This window comes from Gekko japonicus, unplaced genomic scaffold (assembly GCF_001447785.1).
Source record: "Gekko japonicus isolate JY-2015 unplaced genomic scaffold, Gekko_japonicus_V1.1 scaffold890, whole genome shotgun sequence".
NCBI lineage: Eukaryota > Metazoa > Chordata > Lepidosauria > Squamata > Gekkonidae > Gekko > Gekko japonicus.
Window position 1 is genome coordinate 618003 of NW_015167565.1, and position 21529 is coordinate 639531.

General features: G+C 50.6%; 1 protein-coding gene across 1 annotated transcript; it reads right to left on the reverse strand.

Moving 5' to 3' along the window:
- Nucleotides 1-2672: 2672 nt before the first annotated feature.
- Nucleotides 2673-21330, reverse strand: LOC107112629 (ankyrin repeat domain-containing protein 16-like). The gene is made up of 6 exons (XM_015413815.1): nucleotides 21210-21330; nucleotides 11422-11790; nucleotides 8800-9020; nucleotides 6761-6803; nucleotides 4732-4840; nucleotides 2673-2684 (listed from the first exon to the last, which is right to left on the reverse strand). Exons 2-6 carry the CDS (start codon nucleotides 11757-11759, stop codon nucleotides 2673-2675), a joined length of 723 nt encoding a protein of 240 aa, XP_015269301.1. The 5' UTR covers nucleotides 11760-11790; nucleotides 21210-21330.
- Between the last annotated feature and the right edge of the window lie 199 nt (nucleotides 21331-21529).

Below are 21529 nucleotides of genomic sequence, written 5' to 3' on the forward strand. Positions count from 1 at the left end.
CCCGCATGCTGGATCTCCACTTCCCTGCACTTAAAGGAGCCGGCGTTTCCCCTTTAAGAGCAGGAGCCGGCGTTTCCCCTTTAAGAGCAGCTGCGTTTTCCTTTTAAATGCACGAAGCTGGCATTTCCCTGCGAGCCTGATCTCAGGAGGAGATCGGGCTTGGGAGGAAACACAAGCTTGGGAGGAAACACGGGTTCCACACACTTAAAGGGAGAGAGAGGGGTGACTGTGGGTGTTGGGGGTGGGGCTTCCCCTGCCGGCCATCTGGCCGGCAGCGGGTAGAATCCCCCCCAAAAACAGGGGAACCCCTGGCAACCATCCATGCCTGGCATATAATATTTGCTCTCTCTAGAACTGCCCTTGTGAGAACGGCTCTGAAGGAACTTGTAACTGACCCAAGGTCACACCAGCAGCTGCATGTGGAGGAGTGGGGATCAGACCTGGTTCTCCCAGATTAGAGTCCACACTCCTAACCACTACGCCAAACTGGCTGAGACTACTGTTGGTCACATGATGAGAAGACAAGAGTCACTGGAAAAGACAATCATGCTAGGAAAAGCTGAAGGCAGCAGGAAAAGAGAAAGACCCCACAGGAGATGGATGGACTCAGCCGAGGCAGCCACGAGGGACCTCAGTATGCAAGACCCGAGCAAGACTGTTAAGGATAGGGTGTTTTGGAGGTCATTAATTCCTAGGGTCACCATAAGTTGGAAGTGACTTGATGGTAGTTCGCACAAACACACACCCACACACCCATAGGGCAGCTGTTCCTGCTCAGGCTGCGGCTCAGTGGTCCTGCCACCAGTCTTGGACCTGAGGATGGGGAAATACCCCCAGATTTGGTGCGGTTGAGTCCTGGGCTGCCACTTTCTGCATGCCACATCACCACCTCTCTGGGCCCCAGTGGCAGGAAAGACCCTGCCTAGCCACCCTCTGTCTGGGTGCATCGGTGCACATGTTGCCACTCCTGGGGATGCTGTGGCCAACAACGAGTCCTGCAGCACCATGGGCGGCTTGGCACCCCCTCCATCTCCAGCAAAAGCCGGCCCCTAGGTGATTCCCCAGATATGCCTAGTGGGTGAACCGGCCCAGGCCAAACCAAAGCTATCAGGAACACGGAGACTCAATCACATGGTAAGAGATGTAAATATTACGGCCTGGTTGGGTTGCAGGGGACAGAAACAGAAGGCTGTGGCTCAGTGGTAGAGCATCTGCTTGGCATGCAGAAGGTCCCAGGTTCAATCCCCGGCATCTCCAGTTTAAAAGGATCAGGTAGCAGCAGGTGATGGGAAGGACCCCCACCTGAGACCCTGCAGAGACATGGCCAGTCTGAGTAGTCAGTGCTGACTTTAATGGACTGCTGGTTTGATTCAGTATAAGGCAGCTTCTTGTGTGTACCTGTTCCCCACAGACAGCTTCCTGTAATATGTACAGTGCGAGCTGGTATAGAGTTCTTCACGGTTGCGGGATGCCTGGTTCTGATCTTGCTAGACTTCAGCCTTCAGGATAAATTATGCAGACAGTTATCGCCTGCATATTGTTTATTTAAAAGATTTACACCCCATCATTCTGGCATTCTGCAACAGCTAACAAACTTTATTTGAGAAAGACAAAATCCCATAAGACAACAATGCACCCATAGCAATCATTCAAAACTCAAATGGCAATTTAAGAACAGCCAGATAAAAATAGCCCCAGCATCTCCAGTTTAAAAGGACCAGGCAGTAGGTGATGTGAAAGACCTCTGCCTGAGACCCTGGAGAGCCACTGCCAGTCTGAGTAGACAATGCTGACTTTGATAGACCAAGAGCATAAGGCAGTATACGGCGGCTTTATAGGCAGGGCACACGGCTATTGTGATACCCACGGAAACGCTGAATCCCTAGCCTTTTTTAGACCATGTGCCCTGACCTAGATAGCCTATGCTAGCCCGATCTAATCAGATCTCGGAAGCTAAGCAGGGTCGGCCTTGACTAGTATTTGGATGGGCAACCTCCAAGGAATACCAGAGTCGTGATGCAAAGGCAGGCAGTGGCAAACCACCTCTGGCCCTGTTCGCACGAGGGGTTTTGGGCCGTGAGCGGGATGGGTCGGGGGCGGAGCAAACGGGCGCGATCCCACGGCAACATCTGGGAATCATTGCCTGCCCGTCCCCGATCCGTCCCTCCCACCCAAAAACCCGCACTAAAAAAGAACCACCTACCTAGGTGGTTCTTCGGAGGAGAGCGCCTCAAGCCGGCCGTGGAATCGCCGGCGCATCCTTGGCCCGCGGCCGTACTGCGCATGCTCGAGCATGCGCAGTTCGGCAGCCTCCCCCTTCCATTCGTCTCTTCCTCCCCGGCATCTGATCGTGGGATCCCGCCGCGGTGTCTCAACTTTGGTGCGGCTTTTAGAAGCCGCACTTTTCCCAGTGTTTTCCCTGCCATGTGGCAGGGGCCTCTGAAATGTCTCTTGCCACAAAAATAAGTCTAGCTCGCAAAATAGTGGTGCATAACGCTAAACAGCTAGAACTTCAGGCTGCCAGACAATCTTAGGATCTCCTGGCTATACTACACACAATGCCATATGATAATTATTCATTATTATTATTTGACCACGTAATGACACTGAACCTGGAACCTTCTGCACAAACCTCCCTGTAGGTCCTTCATCCGGAGGCTATACTTAATTTTTTAGCCGGGGACCTAAAAAACAAAAACAGCAGAACGCTCTCACAGAGCACTGGCTTCTCAGACAAGACTTTGCTTTTTCCAAAGACCTTGGGCCAGCTTTCCGAGAACAATTTAGAAAACTGCTTCCCATGGCTAAAAGAATACGTGGCAGGTTTATCTACGCAAACCCCATTCTCTGAAATCATTTACGAAACCCGACAGGTTTGACCCTGGAAAAGGGGACCTCAGGAACCAATTCCTGGGACGGTATGAACTAGTAGCCTTTTTATGTAGTCCCCCGGTATAACCAGCATATTTATAACAGGAACATGCTGACAGGACCAATACGGTGGATGGTTTTTATTGCACATCAATACCCAATTCATGCTCCAACCGCAGTCTGACGATAAACAGCAAATGGCTACCTCTGCCACGGTTTCTGCACCACCCTGCCTGGCTTAGCTTACTTTCCTGCAGTAAGCTAAATGTATCTGCTGACTGTCTCTGGAGGCCTCTTATAGATCATCGCTATCATGTACTGTGTGGAGTGTTTGCCCTTGGAGGCTCCTGCTGGCCCCATGTTATCTGCCCTGGCTCCACGTCCAAGGTCAAGTCAAGGTTCCGGTGGTGGAAAGTGCCATCACATTGCAGCCAACGTGTGGCTGTGAGTGAACTGAGGCCTTAAATGCTGCGGCAAGGGGGTGGAGATACAGCCCCCTCCCCCACCGGGAGACGGTGGCTGGTATTAAAGGAGCCATGCCTGATTATGCTGGCGAGCATTGCAAGGGGACTGAAACGGTTCAGGGTCTGAGTAGGACGGTGTCGTGATCTGGGCTGTGCCACCAAAGGCCTATTAGGCCCAGGGAGCCTGGCTAGCAGTGGGTGAGGCTGGGCCTACAACACCCAGAAGCCCCTGAGAGGTTTTGGAGCCAAAATTGACCAATAGGGAAGCGGGCTGGGGAACAAAAGGGCTGCTGCCAGAGCAGAAGCTGTTCTTCTTCCCAGAGGGCAGAGCCAGAAGGAAGGCTGCTGCAGGGAAGAAACTCTCATCCTGAGGGAAGGGTGAGTAGTCTAGTGCCACTTGGAATAGTGAGCTAGGAACAGTATATATTTAGACGCATTAGGACATTTGATTTCTTTTCTTTTCACCCACTTACTGTTATTATCCTGACTTACTGTTATATTTCTGCACCTTGTTTCCACTATTTTCCTTGTTCACTCTGCCTGGTCATCAGGCCTATCATTCGGCCAAAAGGGAGGCCTGAAGGTCTTGGGAGGGTGCTCTGGGCCTTCTCAAGGGCTCCTGGAACCAGAGTGGTGGCAGCGTCAGGTGACACCCCACCTGAGCCGTGACAAAAGGTTATTGGAATTGGATTACTGTATGTAGCATGTCACTCAGAGGTGCCAGTTCTCGGTTGGGAGATACCCTGAGATTTTGGGGGTGGAGCCTGGGGAGGGAATCTCAGCGGAGTATAACGCCATAGAGTCCACCCTCCAAAGCAGCCATTTCTCCAGCTAGATCAAGCTGGGTCATCGTGTTAGTCCGAGGCAGCAGAAAAGAGCCAGAGTCCAGGAGCACCATCAAGACTAACAAAATTCTAGTTGATAACGCTCAAGAGAATGCGTCCACCTGGAACGAATCAAGACCTAGGTTTCCTGTCTCATTACCAATGCTGATTTCGGCACGCCTATCACAGAAAAGCCCTCTTGAACAACTCCATTTCACATGTAGGAAAAAGCAAGAGTCCCAGGAGCACCTTCAAGACCAACGAAATTTATAGCAGGGGGTGAGCTTTCGTGAACCACTGCTCACTTCTTCGGATACCAAGAATGCGAAAATAAATGCCTGGTCTAGGAGAAGGGGGTGGGGGACGCATGAAGTCATGCAATTTGTTTTTGCGTGCTGTTTGGGTTCGGTCTGGGTAGAAGTGGTCTGTGGGGGGCGGCGAGGGGCTCTCTGGGGGTGTACGGTGATGATTTGTGAGCAGCTGGTAATCTGGCCCTGGAGGGCTCCAGACTTTTCAGGCTCCAACTTGTGGGCTGGGAAGACATTTTCCGTCTCTGCATCGCTCGCACGTACCTGGTGCTCTTCTAGAAGCATGCGTGCAATGACCAGGTGGCCGTTCTGAATGGCATCCATAAAGGGGGTGACTCCGCATTGGTCCACGCTGTCAGGTTTGTAGGGGCACCTGGGCAGAAGCAGAGAAAAGGCACACTGGAGTGAACCCCGTGTACTGCCCATCAAGGTTAGTATTGTCCACCCAGACTGGCAGCTGCTCTCCAGGGTCTCAGGCAGAGGTCTTTACCATCACCCAACACCTTATGCCTTTAGCTGGAGATGCCAGGGATTGAACCTGAGGCCTTCTGCATTCCAAGCAGAGGCTCTGCCATGGAACCACAGCTGCCACTTCCCCGATTTTTCTCCCTCTCCCAAAATACTAAAACTCGAGGGCATCCAATGAAACTTATGGGCAGTAGGTTCAGGATGGACCAAAGGAAATACTACTTTACAGAGAGAGTGATTAAAATGTGGAATTCGCTGCCTGAGGATGTTGTGATGGCTACAGGAATAAACAGCTTTAAAAGGGGATTAGATAGATTCATGGAGGATAAGTCTATCAATAGCTACTAGCCATGGCGACTGAGGGGAACCTCTACATTTAGAGGTAGTAACCCTCTGAATCTCAGAGAGACGGCCTCTGTGCCCTGTTGTTGGCCCTCCAGAGGAGCTGGTTGGCCACTGTGTGAGAAAAGATGCTGGACTAGATGGACCATTGGTCAGATCCAGCAGGGCTCTTCTGAGGTTCTTACTATGCCCCACTGTTGGACCTCCAGAAGAACTGGTTGGCCCCGGTGTGAGACAGGATGCTGGACTAGATGGACCATTGGTCAGATCCAGCAGGGCTCTTCTGAGGTTCTTACTATGCCCCACTGTTGGACCTCCAGAAGAACTGGTTGGCCCCGGTGTGAGACAGGATGCTGGACTAGATGGACCATTGGTCAGATCCAGCAGGGCTCTTCTGAGGTTCTTACTATGCCCCACTGTTGGACCTCCAGAAGAACTGGTTGGCCCCGGTGTGAGACAGGATGCTGGACTAGATGGACCATTGGTCAGATCCAGCAGGGCTCTTCTGAGGTTCTTACTATGCCCCACTGTTGGACCTCCAGAAGAACTGGTTGGCCCCGGTGTGAGACAGGATGCTGGACTAGATGGACCATTGGTCAGATCCAGCAGGGCTCTTCTGAGGTTCTTACTATGCCCCACTGTTGGACCTCCAGAAGAACTGGTTGGCCCCGGTGTGAGACAGGATGCTGGACTAGATGGACCATTGGTCAGATCCAGCAGGGCTCTTCTGAGGTTCTTACTATGCCCCACTGTTGGACCTCCAGAAGAACTGGTTGGCCCCGGTGTGAGACAGGATGCTGGACTAGATGGACCATTGGTCAGATCCAGCAGGGCTCTTCTGAGGTTCTTACTATGCCCCACTGTTGGACCTCCAGAAGAACTGGTTGGCCCCGGTGTGAGACAGGATGCTGGACTAGATGGACCATTGGTCAGATCCAGCAGGGCTCTTCTGAGGTTCTTACTATGCCCCACTGTTGGACCTCCAGAAGAACTGGTTGGCCCCGGTGTGAGACAGGATGCTGGACTAGATGGACCATTGGTCAGATCCAGCAGGGCTCTTCTGAGGTTCTTACTATGCCCCACTGTTGGACCTCCAGAAGAACTGGTTGGCCCCGGTGTGAGACAGGATGCTGGACTAGATGGACCATTGGTCAGATCCAGCAGGGCTCTTCTGAGGTTGTTATTTCCCCCAGGTTCTGAATCCTCCCCACTCCCTTGTCTCTAGCTTCTGTAAGGGAAAGCTGAGGTTCTTAGGCTGAGGAGTTCTTGGTCCCCAATTAGCGTTTGTGCTGGCGCTCCTGCTGGGAAGATCTGAACAACGAGTAGTAAAATAAGAACTGCTGCCGTGCGATAAAAAGAAGCCGGTGTCAGCAAACAGGGTCGGTGAAGAGGAGGAAACGGGTTGGAGAGCAGGAGAAAGAGAGAGGAAGGACTTAGTTTGTGGGTCAGATTGTCAGGAAACGAGGGCAGGAAATCCGCTCACCGCTCGAGGAGAATTTTCACTACCTCCAGACGGCCGTGCAGCGCTGTGTGAGAGAAAAGAACAATCGTTTACAGACTACAGAGAACAGAAGTCGAAGGCACATCTTTTCCCTTTGACTGTGGCACTCCCCTTACCAGTTTGGTCCCGAATGAATATCCACATATTTGTGATTAATTAATAGCCTTGCTATTAATTAAGAGCCAGTTTGGTGTAGTGGTTAAGTGTGCGGACTCTAATCTGGGAGAACCGGGTTTGATTCCCCACTCCTCCACTTGCACCTGCTGGTGTGACCTTGGGTCAGTCACAAGCTCTGGCACAGCTGTCCTTGAAACAGAGCAGTTTGTGTCAAGAGCTCTCTCAGCCCCACCCACCTCCCAGGGTGTCTGTTGTGGGGAGGGGAAGGGAAAGGAGTTTGTAAGCCGCTCTGAGACTCCAAGTGAAGGGCGGGGTATACATCCAATCTCCTCCTCCTCCTCTTCGCTGTGTGATCCAGTACTACTACTTCTTTTTTTTTTTAGGTAAAAAGAAAAGGTGCCAGTGCTAGACTTGCCAACTTCCAGGTCGATGAAAGGAAGCAAATGACCGTGATGTACAGTGCAAGCCGGTTGTATGGCAGACCTGTATCTTAAAGGGATATGGGCATATGGGTTTTGTCCCTTTAAGATGCAGGTCTGGCATACAGCCGGCTGGCAGCGATTAAGGGCTTAATCCACTTGCACCTGGCTGGGTGATCTTGGGCAAGCCATAGTTCTGATAAGAGCTGACCTTAAAAAAGATCCGTTTCTGTCAGAGCTCTCTCAGTCCCACCTACCTCACAGGGTGTCTGTTCTGGCCCCACGCCTCCACGTGCAGCTGCTGGATGACCTCGGGCAAGCCATAGTTCTGTCAGAGCTGTTCTCTCAAGGACAGCTCTGGAAAGAGCTCTCTCAGCCCCACCTACCTCCCAGGGCATCTGTGGTGGGGAGGGGAAGGGAAAGGAGTTTGTAAGCCGCTCTGAGACTCCTTTGGGTAGTGAAGGAAGGGTATGAAAACAGATCAGCCAATATCATAATGCCCCTATATAAATCAATGGTGCGACCTCATTTGGAATACTGTGTGCAGTTCTGGTCACCACACCTTAAAAAGGATATTATAGCTTTGGGAAAAGTGCAGAAAAGGGCAACTCGAATGATCAAAGGGTTGGAACACTTTCCCTATGAGGAAAGGTTAAGGCGCTTAGGGCTCTTTAGCTTGGAGAAACGACGACTGAGGGGTGACATGATTGAGGTTTATAAGATTATGCATGGGAAAGAGCAGGTAGAGAAAGAGGAACTTTTCTCCCTTTCTCACAATACAAGATCTCGTGGGCACTCCATGAAATTGCTGAGCGGTCAAGTTAGAACGGATAAAAGGAAGTCCTTCTTCACCCAAAGAGTGATTAACACTTGGAACTCACTGCCACAGGAAGTGGTGGCGGCTACAAGCATGGATGGCTTCAGGAGGGAATTAGATAGGCATATGGAGCAGAGGTCCATCAGTGGCTATTAGCCACAAGGTATAGATAGGGGCTCTGGGGCAAGTGATGCTCTATCTTCTTGGTGCTTGGGGGGGTCAACAGTGGGAGGGCTTCTAATGTCCTGGCCCCACTGCTGGACCTCCTGATGGCACCTGGAATTTTTGGCCACTGTGTGACAGAGTGTTGGACTGGATGGGCCATTGGCCTGATCCAACATTGGCATCTCTTATGTTCTTATGACGTCCCCAATGCAATGATATCAGGCAGAAGTGACGTCATCATGTCAGGGACACGACACGGTGATGCTCTGCTTTCTGGGCAAAACTCTCTGGTAAATCTGCCCTCCGACCATAGAGTTTTGCCCAAAAGGCAGAGCGTCACTGTGGGACGCCCCCGACGTGAAGACGTCACTTCTGTGTGACATCAGTGCACTGGGGACGTTGCCATGCCCCCTGTTCGGGGGTGGGGTTTCTGGCCGGCGGCGGACAGAAGCCCCGAAAAGTGAGAATGACCCATCACTCTGAAAGCCGCATGCAGGCTTTACCTGCCGTGTGCAGAGGCGTCCTTTTGATTTTGCTTTCTGTGTCCCAGATGTCGGGAGAGACGTCGAGCAAGTAGCAGACGACCTGAGGATCTCCCTCGCGGCAGGCGATATGGAAACAGTTCCAGCCATCTTTGTTTTTCAGCAGGGGGTTTGCCCCGCGCTGCACGAGATGTTCGATCACGTCCAGGTTCCTCCGGGTACAAGCCATCATCAGTGGAGTCCTACCGTTTGGAGGAGCAGAGAACACAATTCACACCCTGTTGTTGGGGTGCATAAAATCTCTCCAATTCATCGTACATTTGAAAGCTCCCCCCCCCCCCCGCCTTCGCCCAGTCCGAAAAAAATGTCAGATTTCACCGACAGATTCCCAGCCATACTTTCATTAGAGAACCAGTCTGGTGTACTGGTTAGGAGCATGGACTCTGATCGGGGAGAACTGGGTTTGATTCCCCACTCTTCCACATGCAGCTGCTGGTGTGACCTTGGGTCAGTCACAAGTTCTGTCAGAGCTGTTGTTATGTACGTCTCTCCAATTCATCGTATATTTGAAAAAAAAAAACCGGCGCCAGTCAGAAAAATATGTCAGATTTCAACCAGACATGTGACAGATTCCCAGCCATACTTTCATTAGAGAACCAGTCTAGTGTACTGGTTAGGAGCATGGACTCTGATCTGGGAGAACCAGGTTTGATTCCCCACTCTTCCGCATGCAGCTGCTGGTGTGACCTTGGGTCAGTCACAAGTTCTGTCAGAGCTGCTCTTGAAAGAGCAGTTCTTGAGAGAGCTCTCCCAGCCCCACCTGCCTCCCAGGGTGTCTGTTGTGGGGAGGGGAAGAGAAAGGCGTTTGTAAGCCGCTCTGAGACTCCTTCGGGTAGTGAAGGGCGGGGTATAAATCCAATCTCTTCTTCTTCTTCTATAACATTGGGTTGGTATCAATAGAAGGTGTTATATGGATTGCTTCCTTGGCTTTTAGGATTTTACTTTTGGGCCAACACGGCTGCCTCAATTGCCTTAGGGCTACACGGGTTAGTCCTTCAATCCCCCCCCGCTCCGTTTTCTAATCAAAATGAACTCTCCTCTATCTGCTATTAGTCTTTCAAAGGAAAAATGGATGTGTCCTTTGAAGTTATTTTAAAAGAAACCCCAGCCTTTTAACTCTAATTACCAAACAGGGAGCCCAGTTTCCATTGGCAATTAGGTAGAAAGGCTGAATCACTTTGCTCTGTCTCTTCCCTCTGGTATGCAGCCAAAGGGCGCTGGGGCCTGCAATTTGCACTTTTGATGGAAGTGTATCACCTTCATCTCAGTTTTTGCCCCCGGGGTACAACTGCCCATGTTCAACTGCTGATTGAAGACTCCTGAGCAGCAGTCCTGGGCAGTGTTCCCCCTAAGCTGAGTGAGTGTGAGCCAGCTCACAGTTTTTCAGCCTCCAGCGCACAGATTTTCGTCTTAGCTCAGGAAGAAGGGCTCCGGAGCAAACTAATGTATGCAGCAGCCAAATTGCTCGCTCACAACTTTAATGCCAGTAGCTCACAAAGTAGGATTTTTGCTCACAAGACTCCACAGCTTAGAGGGAGCACTGGTCCCGGAGAAGGCCTGCCTCTGGCAGTTTTCAGGTTGCCAATCCCAAGTTGGGAGCAGGGAATCCCCTCGTTTGGAGCCCCTCCCCCTGCTCAGGGCTGTCAGAAAGCAGGGTGCTTGTGGCCACTGGGTGCTCCATTATACCCAGGGCTTTTTTTTGTAGAAAAAGCCCAGCAGGAACTCATTAGCATAATAGGCCCCACCGAACAGCGGAAACTCATTAGCATATTATGCCACACCCTGTCAGAGCAGCTCATTAGCATATTAGGCCACACCCCACGTTACCAGAACTGTGGTCATCCAGTCACACCCACCTTTTGCTTCTTATTCTGTTTACCTTGTTTGTCGTCCAAACCCAGGGCTTTTTTTGTAGCAGGAACTCCTTTGCATGTTAGGCCACACACCCCTAATGTAGCCAGTCCTAATGAGTTTCTGCTGTTGGGTGTGGCCTATTATGCTAATGAGTTCCTGCTGGGCGTGGCCAACTCAGGAGCCAGCTGGAACTCCGTTCCTGTGCGTTCCTGCCCAGAAATAGCCCTGATTATACCCTATGGAGACCAGTCCCCATGGGGTATAATGGAGAATCAATCCATGGGTATCTGGGACTCGGGAGGGGGGGCTGCCTTTTGAGGTAGAGAAACCAAATTTTCAGCATAGTAGGTGGTGCCTCTTATGAACCCCCCCCCCCAAGTTTCAAAAAGATTGGACCAGGGGGGCCAATTTTATGAGCCCCAAAAGAAGGCGCCCCCACCCTCCATTATTTCCAGTGGAGGGAAAGCATTTTAAAGTAACGAGGTCCCTTTAAATGTGACGGTCAGAACTCCCTTTGGAGTTCAATCACGTTTGTTCCCTCCCCTCTCCCAGAATCTCCCCATCTGGCAACCCTACTGACATTGCGAAAGTGATGTCACATCCTTGCTCCTGGCTCCACCCCTAATATCTCCTGGCTCCACCCCCAAAGTCCCCAGATATTTCCTGAGTCGGACTTGGCAACGCTAGGCAGTGTCAGTAGTAGAAGAGGGCAAAGGGCAAACCATGTACCAGTCTGCTTTCTTCAAGCAATCGACGGCCGCTCCTCTCTCCAGGAGGTACAAGACGACGTCCCGGTGGCCCATGGAGGCTGCCTCGTGGAGGGGCCGCTTGTAATCGTTATTGAACAGCTCAATGTCCATCTCCAGAGTCTCCACCAAGTACCGGAGGATGTTCACGTGGCCGTGCCGGGCCGCGTAGTGGAGGAGCGTGTCCCCCGACCGCCCAAAGTGCTTCCGCTTCACTTCCCCGCTCAGATCCACGACATTTTGAATCTCTTGTTTGAAACGGGTGAGGTTTCCTTCTTGAATTAACTTGGGAAGTAGTTTCGGGGTCTCGCCGTCCACCATAGCCGGCTGCTTTCATAGCCTTTCTGGGCTCCTAGAACAGTGTTAAGATTCAGAATTAGGGGATAGACACCTCAATACCAGGGGTCATTTCCTGCAGGAGCGCACAGGAGCAGAGCTCCGGCAGTAAAGAGCCCAGGGGGTGGGCACATGCAACAAGCCCCACCCCCTGCTCCCAGCAGCCCTCAGCCAGAGCAAGAAGCAGACAGGTAAGTTGCAGAGCTCCCCCCGGCTCCCTGGTCCAAAACAGTCAGGTGGCACCTTTAAGACCAAGTTTTATTTGGGTACAAGCTCTCCCTCCTCTGCAAGGACAGATCTGCACGTGCCCCCCCCATAGCTAGCAATCCGAAACAGTCCAGTGGCACCTTTAAGACTAAATTTTATTCGGGTACAAGCTCTCCCTCCTCTGCGAGGACAGATCTGCACGTGCCCCCCCCCACAATAGCTAGCAATCCAAAACAGTCCAGTGGCACCTTTAAGACCAAGTCTTATTCAGGTACAAGCTCTCCCTCCTCTGCGAGGACAGATCTGCACGTCCCCCCCCCCATAGTTAGCAATCCAAAACAGTCCAGTGGAGCCTGAGCGGTGGGTGTTGCCTTCTGACACACTTCCGGTGATGTCAGGGGGTGTGGCATATGCAAATGAGGTATGCTAATGAGCTCCTGCACCTCTTCTTCTACGAAATGACCCCTGCTCAATACTATATAATATATACAGGCCTAGGACCTAGATTCGAGTCCAGCAGCACCTTAGAGGAGAACAAGTTTTGCGGGGTATACGTTTTTAAGAATCATAGCTCCCTTCGTCAGATATCAAGACCTGGCTACTTAACAGACCGCCTGCCCCCATCTATTTGTGCCCAGATACTGAGGTCATTGTCTCAGCCTTTCTTCCTGTCCTCGGGCCGTCTGAAGTAAAGCAGGTGGCAAACAAGGGCAGAGGCTTTTCAGTGGTGGCCCTCTCGCTTTCCTTGGGGCCACCAGTGGCCATTTTGTGGCACTACACCAAGACTTTCTTGGCTATAGTTGTCAGAGAGCCAGTTTGGTGTAGTGGTTAGGAGCGCGGACTCTAATCTGGGAGAACCGGGTTTGATTCCCCCACTCTTCCACATGCAGCTGCTTGGTGACTCTGGGCAAGCCACAGTTCTCTCAGAGGTGTTGTCTCAAGAGCAGTCCACAAGAGAGCTCTCTCAGCCCCACTCACCTCACAGGGTGTCTGTTGTGGGGAGGGGGAGGGAAAGGAGTTTGTGAGCCGCTCTGAGACTCCTTCAGGTAGTGAAGGGTGGGATATAAAACCAATCTCTTCTTCTTTTATTTAATTGGAACCCACAGCCAGCTCTATAATTAAGGGAAGCAAGGGGCTAGGGTTGCCAACTCCAGGTTGAGTAATTCCTGGAGATTTGGGGGTGGAGTTTGGGGAGAGTGGGATTTGGGGAGAAGAGTGACCTTGGTGGGGTGTAATGCCATAAAGTCTACCCTCTGCGGCAGCCATTTTCTACAGGGAAACTAATTTCTGTAGTCTGGAGATCACTTGTGACTCCAGGAGATCTCCAGGCCCCACCTGGAGATTGAGAACCTCACCAGCACATATTCAGATGCAGCACAATGACCGACAAGGGTCCCAAATTGGCTTCCCCACCACCACCCCTTGTGCTTTCGGTAACACTATAATTTTAATTAGTTATTTTTAAGTGATTGCCGTCTTGGTGTTGCTGATGTTTCAAATTCCTTTTTTTTTTTTTTTTGGTCATAATTTGGTTTGGCCAGTCTCTGTATTTCTGTTTTTTTTTTTGGTTATTATTTGGTTTGGCCAGTCTCTGTATTTCTGTATCCCAGGGGTCATTTCCTGCAGGAGCGCACAGGAGCGGAGCTCCGGCAGTAAAGAGCCCAGGGGGCGGCCAACATGCAGTCCCAGGTTACAGGGAGCAAGAAGCAGCCAGGTAAGTTGCAGTGGGTATTGCCTTCTGACACACTTCTGGTGATGTCAGGGGGTGTGGCCTATGCAAATAAGTTATGCTAATGAGCTATGCTAATGAGCTCCGGCACCTCTTTTTCTACAAAATGACCCCATCACTGTTATTTTAGAGTATATTTTCATATGGATTGTTTTGCCCTAAATTTACCTCATGCCTTTCAAAGCTCTGGGATCTAAGGGACATCTCCCTACTTCTTGTCTCAGTGAGTTCCAGAAGTCAATCACACAAGGGTATTTGGGGAGTCTGTCCTGAATTTACTGCCTCTTTGACAAGATTCTTTTAAAAAAATGTTTAAAAGTTCATGAGTTTTCGGCATACAGACTGAAAACATTTCCCTCTTGAGAGTTCCGGCACCCCTTTAAAAAAAAAAAAAAAAAGCCCTGGAAAAAAATAATTCCGGGGAGGGGCCACAGCTCAGTGGCAGAGCCTCTGCTTGGCATGCAGAAGGTCCCAGGTTCAATCCCTGGTGTCTTCAGTTAAAAAGGACCAGGCAGGAGGTGATGGGAAAGACCTCCGCCTGGGACCCTGGAGAGCTGTAAAGAGGGTCTGTGGCTCAGTGGCAGAGCCTCTGCTTGGCATGCAGAAGGTCCCAGGTTCAATCCCCGGCGTCTCCAGTTGAAAAGGACCAGGCAGGAGGTGATGGGAAAGACCTCAGCCTGAGACCCTGGAGAGCTGCAAAGAGGGGCTGTGGCTCAGTGGCAGAGCCTCTGCTTGGCATGCAGAAGGTCCCAGGTTCAATCCCCGGCATCTCCAGTTGAAAAGGACCAGGCAGGAGGTGATGGGAAAGACCTCAGCCTGAGACCCTGGAGAGCTGCAAAGAGGGGCTGTGGCTCAGTGGCAGAGCCTCTGCTTGGCATGCAGAAGGTCCCAGGTTCAATCCCCGGCATCTCCAGTTAAAAAGGACCAGGCAGGAGGTGATGGGAAAGACCTCCGCCTGAGACCCTGGAGAGCTGCAAAGAGGGGCTGTGGCTCAGTGGCAGAGCCTCTGCTTGGCATGCAGAAGGTCCCAGGTTCAATCCCCGGCATCTCCAGTTTAAGAGAACTAGGTGATGAGAAAGAAATCAGCCTGAGACCCCGGAGAGCTGCTGCCAGTCTGAGTAGACAATACCCACCTTGATGGACCCAGGCAGCTTCATATGTACACTTATTTGTGAGATCAACCAGTTTGACTTTGGGGAGACCAATTCTTTATTTCCTGCCATTCATGAGCCTGGGGATAACCCCCCGGCCCCAAAATCCTGCCAAGGCCGAATGACACAGGATACTGTCTGAAACATCACCTGTGTCACCTGGCCCGAGGGGTGCCAACAAGCCTGGAGAAAAATGCCCTGTCCCTTTAACAGAGGCTTCAACGGGCTGTTATTGACCAGGTAATGTCATTTTAAGTCCACCTCACAACACACCTCACCTGCCCATTTCCACCCATTAAGCCTTGATTAAAGGACAGGACATTTCCCCTCCAGGTATAAGCAGGAAGCCTCTATGGCCCTTTGTGTTTTTCCAAATCCACCTAGCAAGTCCACGTGGGCAAGCTCGGGCGTGTCTCATGTTGCCTTTCCCAAATGAAAACTAAAAACCGAAAGAAACAAACAGGAAGGAGAAAGCAGTCACCTGGAGGAGGAATAGCCATTGAAGTGCACGCTGCTTTACTTCCAGAGAGAGAGAAGAAAATCAAGGTTCACACAAAAGAATTCATCTCAAGGAAGATGAGAAGAAGAAGAGGTTGGATTTATACCCCACCCTTCACTACCCGAAGGAGTCTCAGAGCGGCTCACAAACTCCTTTCCCTTCCCCTCCCCACAACAGACACCCTGTGAGGCAGGTGGGGCTGAGAGAGCTCTCTTGAGAACTGCTCTTGAGAGAAGAAGAGATTGGATTTATACCCCACCCTTTACTACCCAAAGGAGTCTCAGAGCGGCTGACAAACTCCTTTCCCTTCCCCTCCCCCTCCCCACCACAGGCACCCTGGGAGGTAGGTGGGGCTGAGAGAGCACTCTTGAGAACTGCTCTTGAGAGAAGAGGAGATTGGATTTATACCCCGCCCTTCACTACCCGAAGGAGTCTCAGAGCGGCTCACAAACTCCTTCCCCTTCCCCTTCCCACAACAGACACCCTGGGAGGTCGGTGGGGCTGAGAGAGCTCTCTTGAGAACTGCCCTTGAGAGAACAGCTGTTATGTATTGAGCCTAAGCCAATCCTCAAGCTGTACCAGGAATGGGTTGAGCTTGATACTCTAGAACAATAGATTGCCAGGATCCTGGAACAAACCAATAGATACGTGGTGTAATGTAAATAGCCTATCACTGGGAGTGGGTGTGTGTTGGGTGTGGTGTTTGCATGCTTTTTAAGCAGGGCTCAAGCCCTACAAGTTGTCCTTGTAGTTTGCTGAAATCACTGAATAAACTAGAGCTGATCACTGCAATGCGTCTAGAATCCAGTATTTAACAGCTCTGAGAGAACTTGTGACTGACCCAAGGTCACACCAGCAGCTGCATGTAGAGGAGTGGGGAATCAAACCCGGTTCTCCCAGATTAAGAGTCCATGCTCTTAACCACTACACCAAACTGGAAATTATGATGCCCTTTGAGATTCTACAACATAAGACCTCACAACCACCAGACTCTGCAATACAAGAACACACTACCCACTACTACTGTGTATTGGGCAGTAAATATCTCTGATCCAATGGGGGTTACTCTTTAAAAAGCCAGCGCGGGGTAGTGGTTAGAGTGTTGGGCTAGGATCTGTGAGACCCAGTTTCGAATACCTGCTCTGTCATGGAAGCTCACTTCGGGCCAGTCACGCACTCCCAGCCTAACCTACCTCACAGGGTTGTTGTGAGGATAAAGAGGAGAGAAGAAGGCTGTAAGCCGCTTTGGGCCCCGTTGCAGGGAAAGGTGGGCTATAAATAAAGCAAATCAATCAATCAATCCAATTCCAATTTCAATAACCTTTACTGGCACAGCAATAACTCTATAAAAAGAATAGTAGTACCAATCAACCCATATGTCAAAAAAGGGAAACAATTGGAGTACAGCAGTTTGTAACATCGTATACAGTAAGGTTAAAAATTTGTAACAGTAATCTCGAATAGTACAGTAATTAAAACAGTTACATCTTTCTTTCCTCTATTTCTTGGCCCCTGAGTACATTTGCCAGGAAACCTGCCACCTGCTCAGGAACTTCATGGTTTTTGTCCACTAGCAAGAATTTAATACCTCTATTGGTTGCAGCCTTAAAGGGTTGGTAAAGGTAAAGGTTCCCTTGCTCGAAAGCCAGTCGAATCCGACTCTAGGGTTGCGGTGCTCATCTCCGCTTCAAAGCCGAAGAGCCAGCGCTGTCCGAAGACGTTTCTGTGGTCATGTGGCCGGCATGACTAAACACCGAGGCGCACAGAACGCTGTTCCCTTCCCACCGAAGTGGTACCTATTTATCGACTTGCAATTTCTTGCTTTCGAACTGCTAGGTTGGCAGGAGCGGGAACTAGAGACGGGAGCTCACTCCGTCATGCGGCACCCGGGTCTCGAACTGCTGAACTACCGACCTTCCACAGCCTGCAGTTTAGCGTCTTAACCACTTGAGCCACCGCAGCTCCTTTAAAGAGTTGGAGGAGGGGACTAATCAAGTGTGAACGTAGCTGGGTAAACAGCGGGCAGTTTAAGAGGATATGCTGAACAGAGTCGGGTTCTTTGCAGAGGCGTCTGCAGAATCTTGCCTCATAGGGGATACCTCATAGGCACAGATATAGAATAGGAGAGACTTGGCTTGACAGCAGCACATGTGAAAGGGATCTGGGTGTTCTGGTTGATCAGAAGCTCAACATGAGCCTGCAGTGCGATGTGGCTGCGAAGAAAGCGAATGCAGTTTTAGGATGCATTAACAGAAGAAGCATTGTGTCCAGATTACGGGAGGTGGTCGTTCCACTTTATTCTCTATTCCTCACCTGGAGTCCTGTGTCCAGTTCTGGGCACCACATTTTAGGAAGGATGTTGACAAGCTCGAGCGTGTCCAGAAGAGGGCAACCAGGATGGTGAGAGGGTTGGAGTCCAAGTCTTATGAGGAAAGGCTGAAAGAGTTGGGTCTGTTTAGCCTGGGAAAGAGGAGGCTTAGAGGGGACACGATTGCAGTCTTCAAGTATCTGAAGGGCTGTCATGTAGAAGATGGAGCCGATCTCTTCTCTCTTGCTCCGGATTGCAAGACTAGATCTAATGGGTGGAAATGACAAGGGAGTCGATACCGGCTAAATATCAGGAGAAACTTTCTAACTGTAAGAGAGGCTGAGCAGTGGAACAGTCTGCCTCAGGAGGTGGTGGATGCCTTGGGAGGTAGTGGTTAAGTTCGCGGACTCTAATCTGGGAGAAGCGGGTTTGATTCCCCACTCCTCCACTTACAGCTGCTGGATGACCTTGGGCAAGCCATAGTTCTGGCAGAGCTGTTCTTGGAACATGGAACAGGGGTCACTGGGGGTGTGGCGGGGGGGGGGATTTGTGAATTCCCTGCATTGTGCAGGGGGTTGGACTAGATAGCCCTGGAGGTCCCTTTCCAACTCTATGATTCTATCACCTACAACTTGATTGTTTTGACTGGAGATGCCGGGGACTGAATCTGGGACTTCCTGCATGCAAGGCGGAATCCAATCCAATCTCTTCTCCATTAGACGAGTATTTATGGATGAAAAAAGGTAATACTTCCAAAGACTGATATGAAGAAGAGATGAGATTTATACCCTGCCTTTCACTACCCAAAGGAGTCTCAGAGCAGCTTACAATTTTGTTTCCCTTCCCCTCCCCACAACAGACACCTTGTGGGGAAGGTGGGCCTGAAAGAGTTCTTTCAAGGACTGCTCTTGAGAGAACAGCTCTGAGAGAACTTGTGATGGACCCAAGGTCATCCAGCAGCTGCATGTGGAGGAAGAGTGGGGAATCAAACCCAGTTCTCCCAGATTAGAGTCCGTGCTCCTAACCACTACCCCAAACTGGTTCTCAGCAGCAATACTTTCACAGACAGATTTACAAAACAGCAGGACACGCCCGTCTGGATTGAAGGCGGTTTCGTTTAATGACTCCTTGAACTTGCTTTCAATAGCGAGTATACTTTCAACAGTTCTTGTTTGGAACCCAACGGGAATGAGCAAAACTTCAGGAACACGGACCCAGCCTGCCACTGTTCAAACAGTTATTCTCACAAAGGTTCTTCCTGTATTTCAACTGACCTCTAGACTACAGAGATAAATTCCACTGGAGGAAAAGGTCGGCTTTGACTGTTGGGTTCTATGACGTTATGCCTCACAGAGGTTTTCAAACTCTGTCCTTCCTGCAGTTGCCACGTTCCAGGTGGGAAATATATCAAACTAACAAACACCGTGATAAAAATGTTTGTTGTTGTTCAGTCGCACAGTTGAGTCTGACTCTTTGCGACCCCATGGACCAGATCCCGCCAGGCCCTCCTGTCTTCCGCTGTCCTCTGAAGTTGGCTCAATTTCATGTTCGTTGCATCTGTGACACTGTCTAACCATCTCATCCTTTGCCGTCCCCGTCTTCTTTGACCTTCGATCTTTCCCAGCATCAGGGTCTTCTCCAGTGAGGGCTCCCTTCTCATTGGGTGGCCAAAGTCTTTGAGCTTCAGTTTCACTCTCTGGCCTTCCAGGAACCAGTCAGGGTTGATTTCTTTTAGGATGGACTGATTTGATCTTCTTGCAGTCCAAGGGACTCTCAAGAGTCTTCTCCAGCACCATAGTTCAAAAGAATCTATTGTTCGGCGCTCGGCCTTCCTTACAGTCCAACTCTCGCAGCCATACATGACTACTGGGAATACCATTGCTTTGACCATGCGGTCAAATATTACTAAGGAGATGCTAATATTCTCAAGGAAAAGTCCTTCATCCTCAATGAGCGCCCGGTTCTAAACTCATTTCACCAATCTTCCTCAAGAGTTCTGCTGCTGCCGCGTCATCGTAGGTTTGCAGGTGTTATATATGAAGTTCTGCTTTAGCTTGAGTTCTGGAACGGGATTGTAAACCCACCAATTAGAGCTGCGTAATGTTCTGGAGGGAAGCACTCTGATTGGACCTTATCCATAAAAGGTGATTGGTTATTATATGCAGAGGTCATTTCGGGGGGGGATCGCGTGATGTCAGGGGGTGTGGCATATGCTAATGAGTTATGCTAATGAGTTCCCCTAGCTCGTTTTCTACGAAACGACCCCTGATTATATGACTTATGGGCGTGGCCACCATTTAAAAGAGAGCCTGTTGCTCTATGTTTTTGTCTCATTCTGATTTCTTCTGACTTCGTTAATAAAGCTGATTCACTGTTCATGAGCTGTGTCGAGTCTTGTACACAACAGCATCTGACAGATACACACCTGGACAGCATACTCAAGACTGCAACAGCACAGACATTTTGATGCAATCATTCGGAGCAAGAGGTGTCCGTTATCAGGACACGGTTAAATAAACAAAATATTGCAAGAGCGCTGATGTTTCAGGCATGGTTTTATTTTAAGTTTTAAAAAACCCCTTTTGTGTTTGTGTCCTTCATAAAGTTTATATCTCCGCTACCTGGCATTGCATTTTATGACGCACACAGCCGGGCCCAACGAGGTCTCATGTATGTCCGATCCGGCCCTCAGAACAAACGAGTTCGACACCCCTGCCATGGAGTCCACCGTTCAAAGCAGCCATTTCCCTCCAGGGGAACTGAACCATGCCTCCTGGAGATCCAGGGGTCATTTCGTAGAAAAAGAGGTGCAGGAGCTCATTAGCATAACTTATTTGTATATGCCACTCCCTCTGACATCACCAGAAGTGTGTCAGAAGGCAACACCCACCGCTCAGGCACCACTGGACTGTTTTGGATAGCTAGCTATTGGGGGGGGGGGGATGCTGAGAAAAAAAGATCTGTCCTCACAGAGGAGGGAGAGCTTTTGCCTGAACAAAACCTGGTCTTAAAGGTGCCACTGGACTGCTTTGGATTGCTAGCTATTGGGGGGGTGGGGAATGTGCAGATCTGTCCTCGCAGAGGAGGGAGAGCTTGTACCTGAATAAAACTTGGTTTTAAAGGTGCCGCCGGACTGTTTTGGACCGAGGGGGCTCTGCAGCTTACCTGGCTGCTTCTTGCTCTGACTGAGGGCTGCTGGGAGCAGGGGGTGGGGCTTGTTGCATGTGCCCGCCCCCTGGGCTCTTTACTGCCGGAGCTCCGCTCCTGTGCGCTCCTGCAGGAAATGACCCCTGTGGAGATCAGTTCTAACAGCAGGAGATCTCCAGCCACCACCTGGAGGTTGGCAACCCTATTCTGCCACTATAATTTTTTTTTTATTTTTATTTTTTTGCAAAAACAGATTCTGTTTACATTCTTCAAGGTTGCTTTTGCACGCTTTGTCGCTTCAGGGCAACACGACCACCCGCCTGAATGTACCCCAACTAACAGAACGACGTCTGAGTCCAGCGGGTACCTTTAAGACCCACCCAAGTAAACCTACCTGGGATTGCGGTCCGAAACTCCGCCCATCAGCCTTCTTTTCCGAATTATTTCACTCCCGGCTCCGCAGTGAGACGAAGCCTCTCCAAACCCCGCACTTTGCAAAACGTTCACTTCTTGCACTCGCACGTCTCTCTCTATTGCATCCCTATGGGCTCCCGTTAGACTTGCCCCCCAAATGGAGGCCCTCCCGGAATTCTGGATTGCGCGGAACGCTTCCATACGTACCTCTTTGGGGCGGACAGGCCAGACACTCCCGGCAAGCTTTCAGTCTTCCCCCACCCGGCTGCACCCGGAAGCATAACAAACGAGCGCTGTGGG

Bases quoted from the DNA above. Each gene is read 5' to 3' on its own strand.
- LOC107112629 (XM_015413815.1), bottom strand. From the start codon at position 11,759: ATGGTGGACGGCGAGACCCCGAAACTACTTCCCAAGTTAATTCAAGAA. The intron at 9,021-11,421 runs GTACATGGTTTG...TCCAAACGGTAG, and splicing joins TGCTTGAAGAAAGCAGACTG to GACTCCACTGATGATGGCTT. The intron at 6,804-8,799 runs GTAAAGCCTGCA...TCTCTCACACAG, and splicing joins GACGCCTCTGCACACGGCAG to CGCTGCACGGCCGTCTGGAG.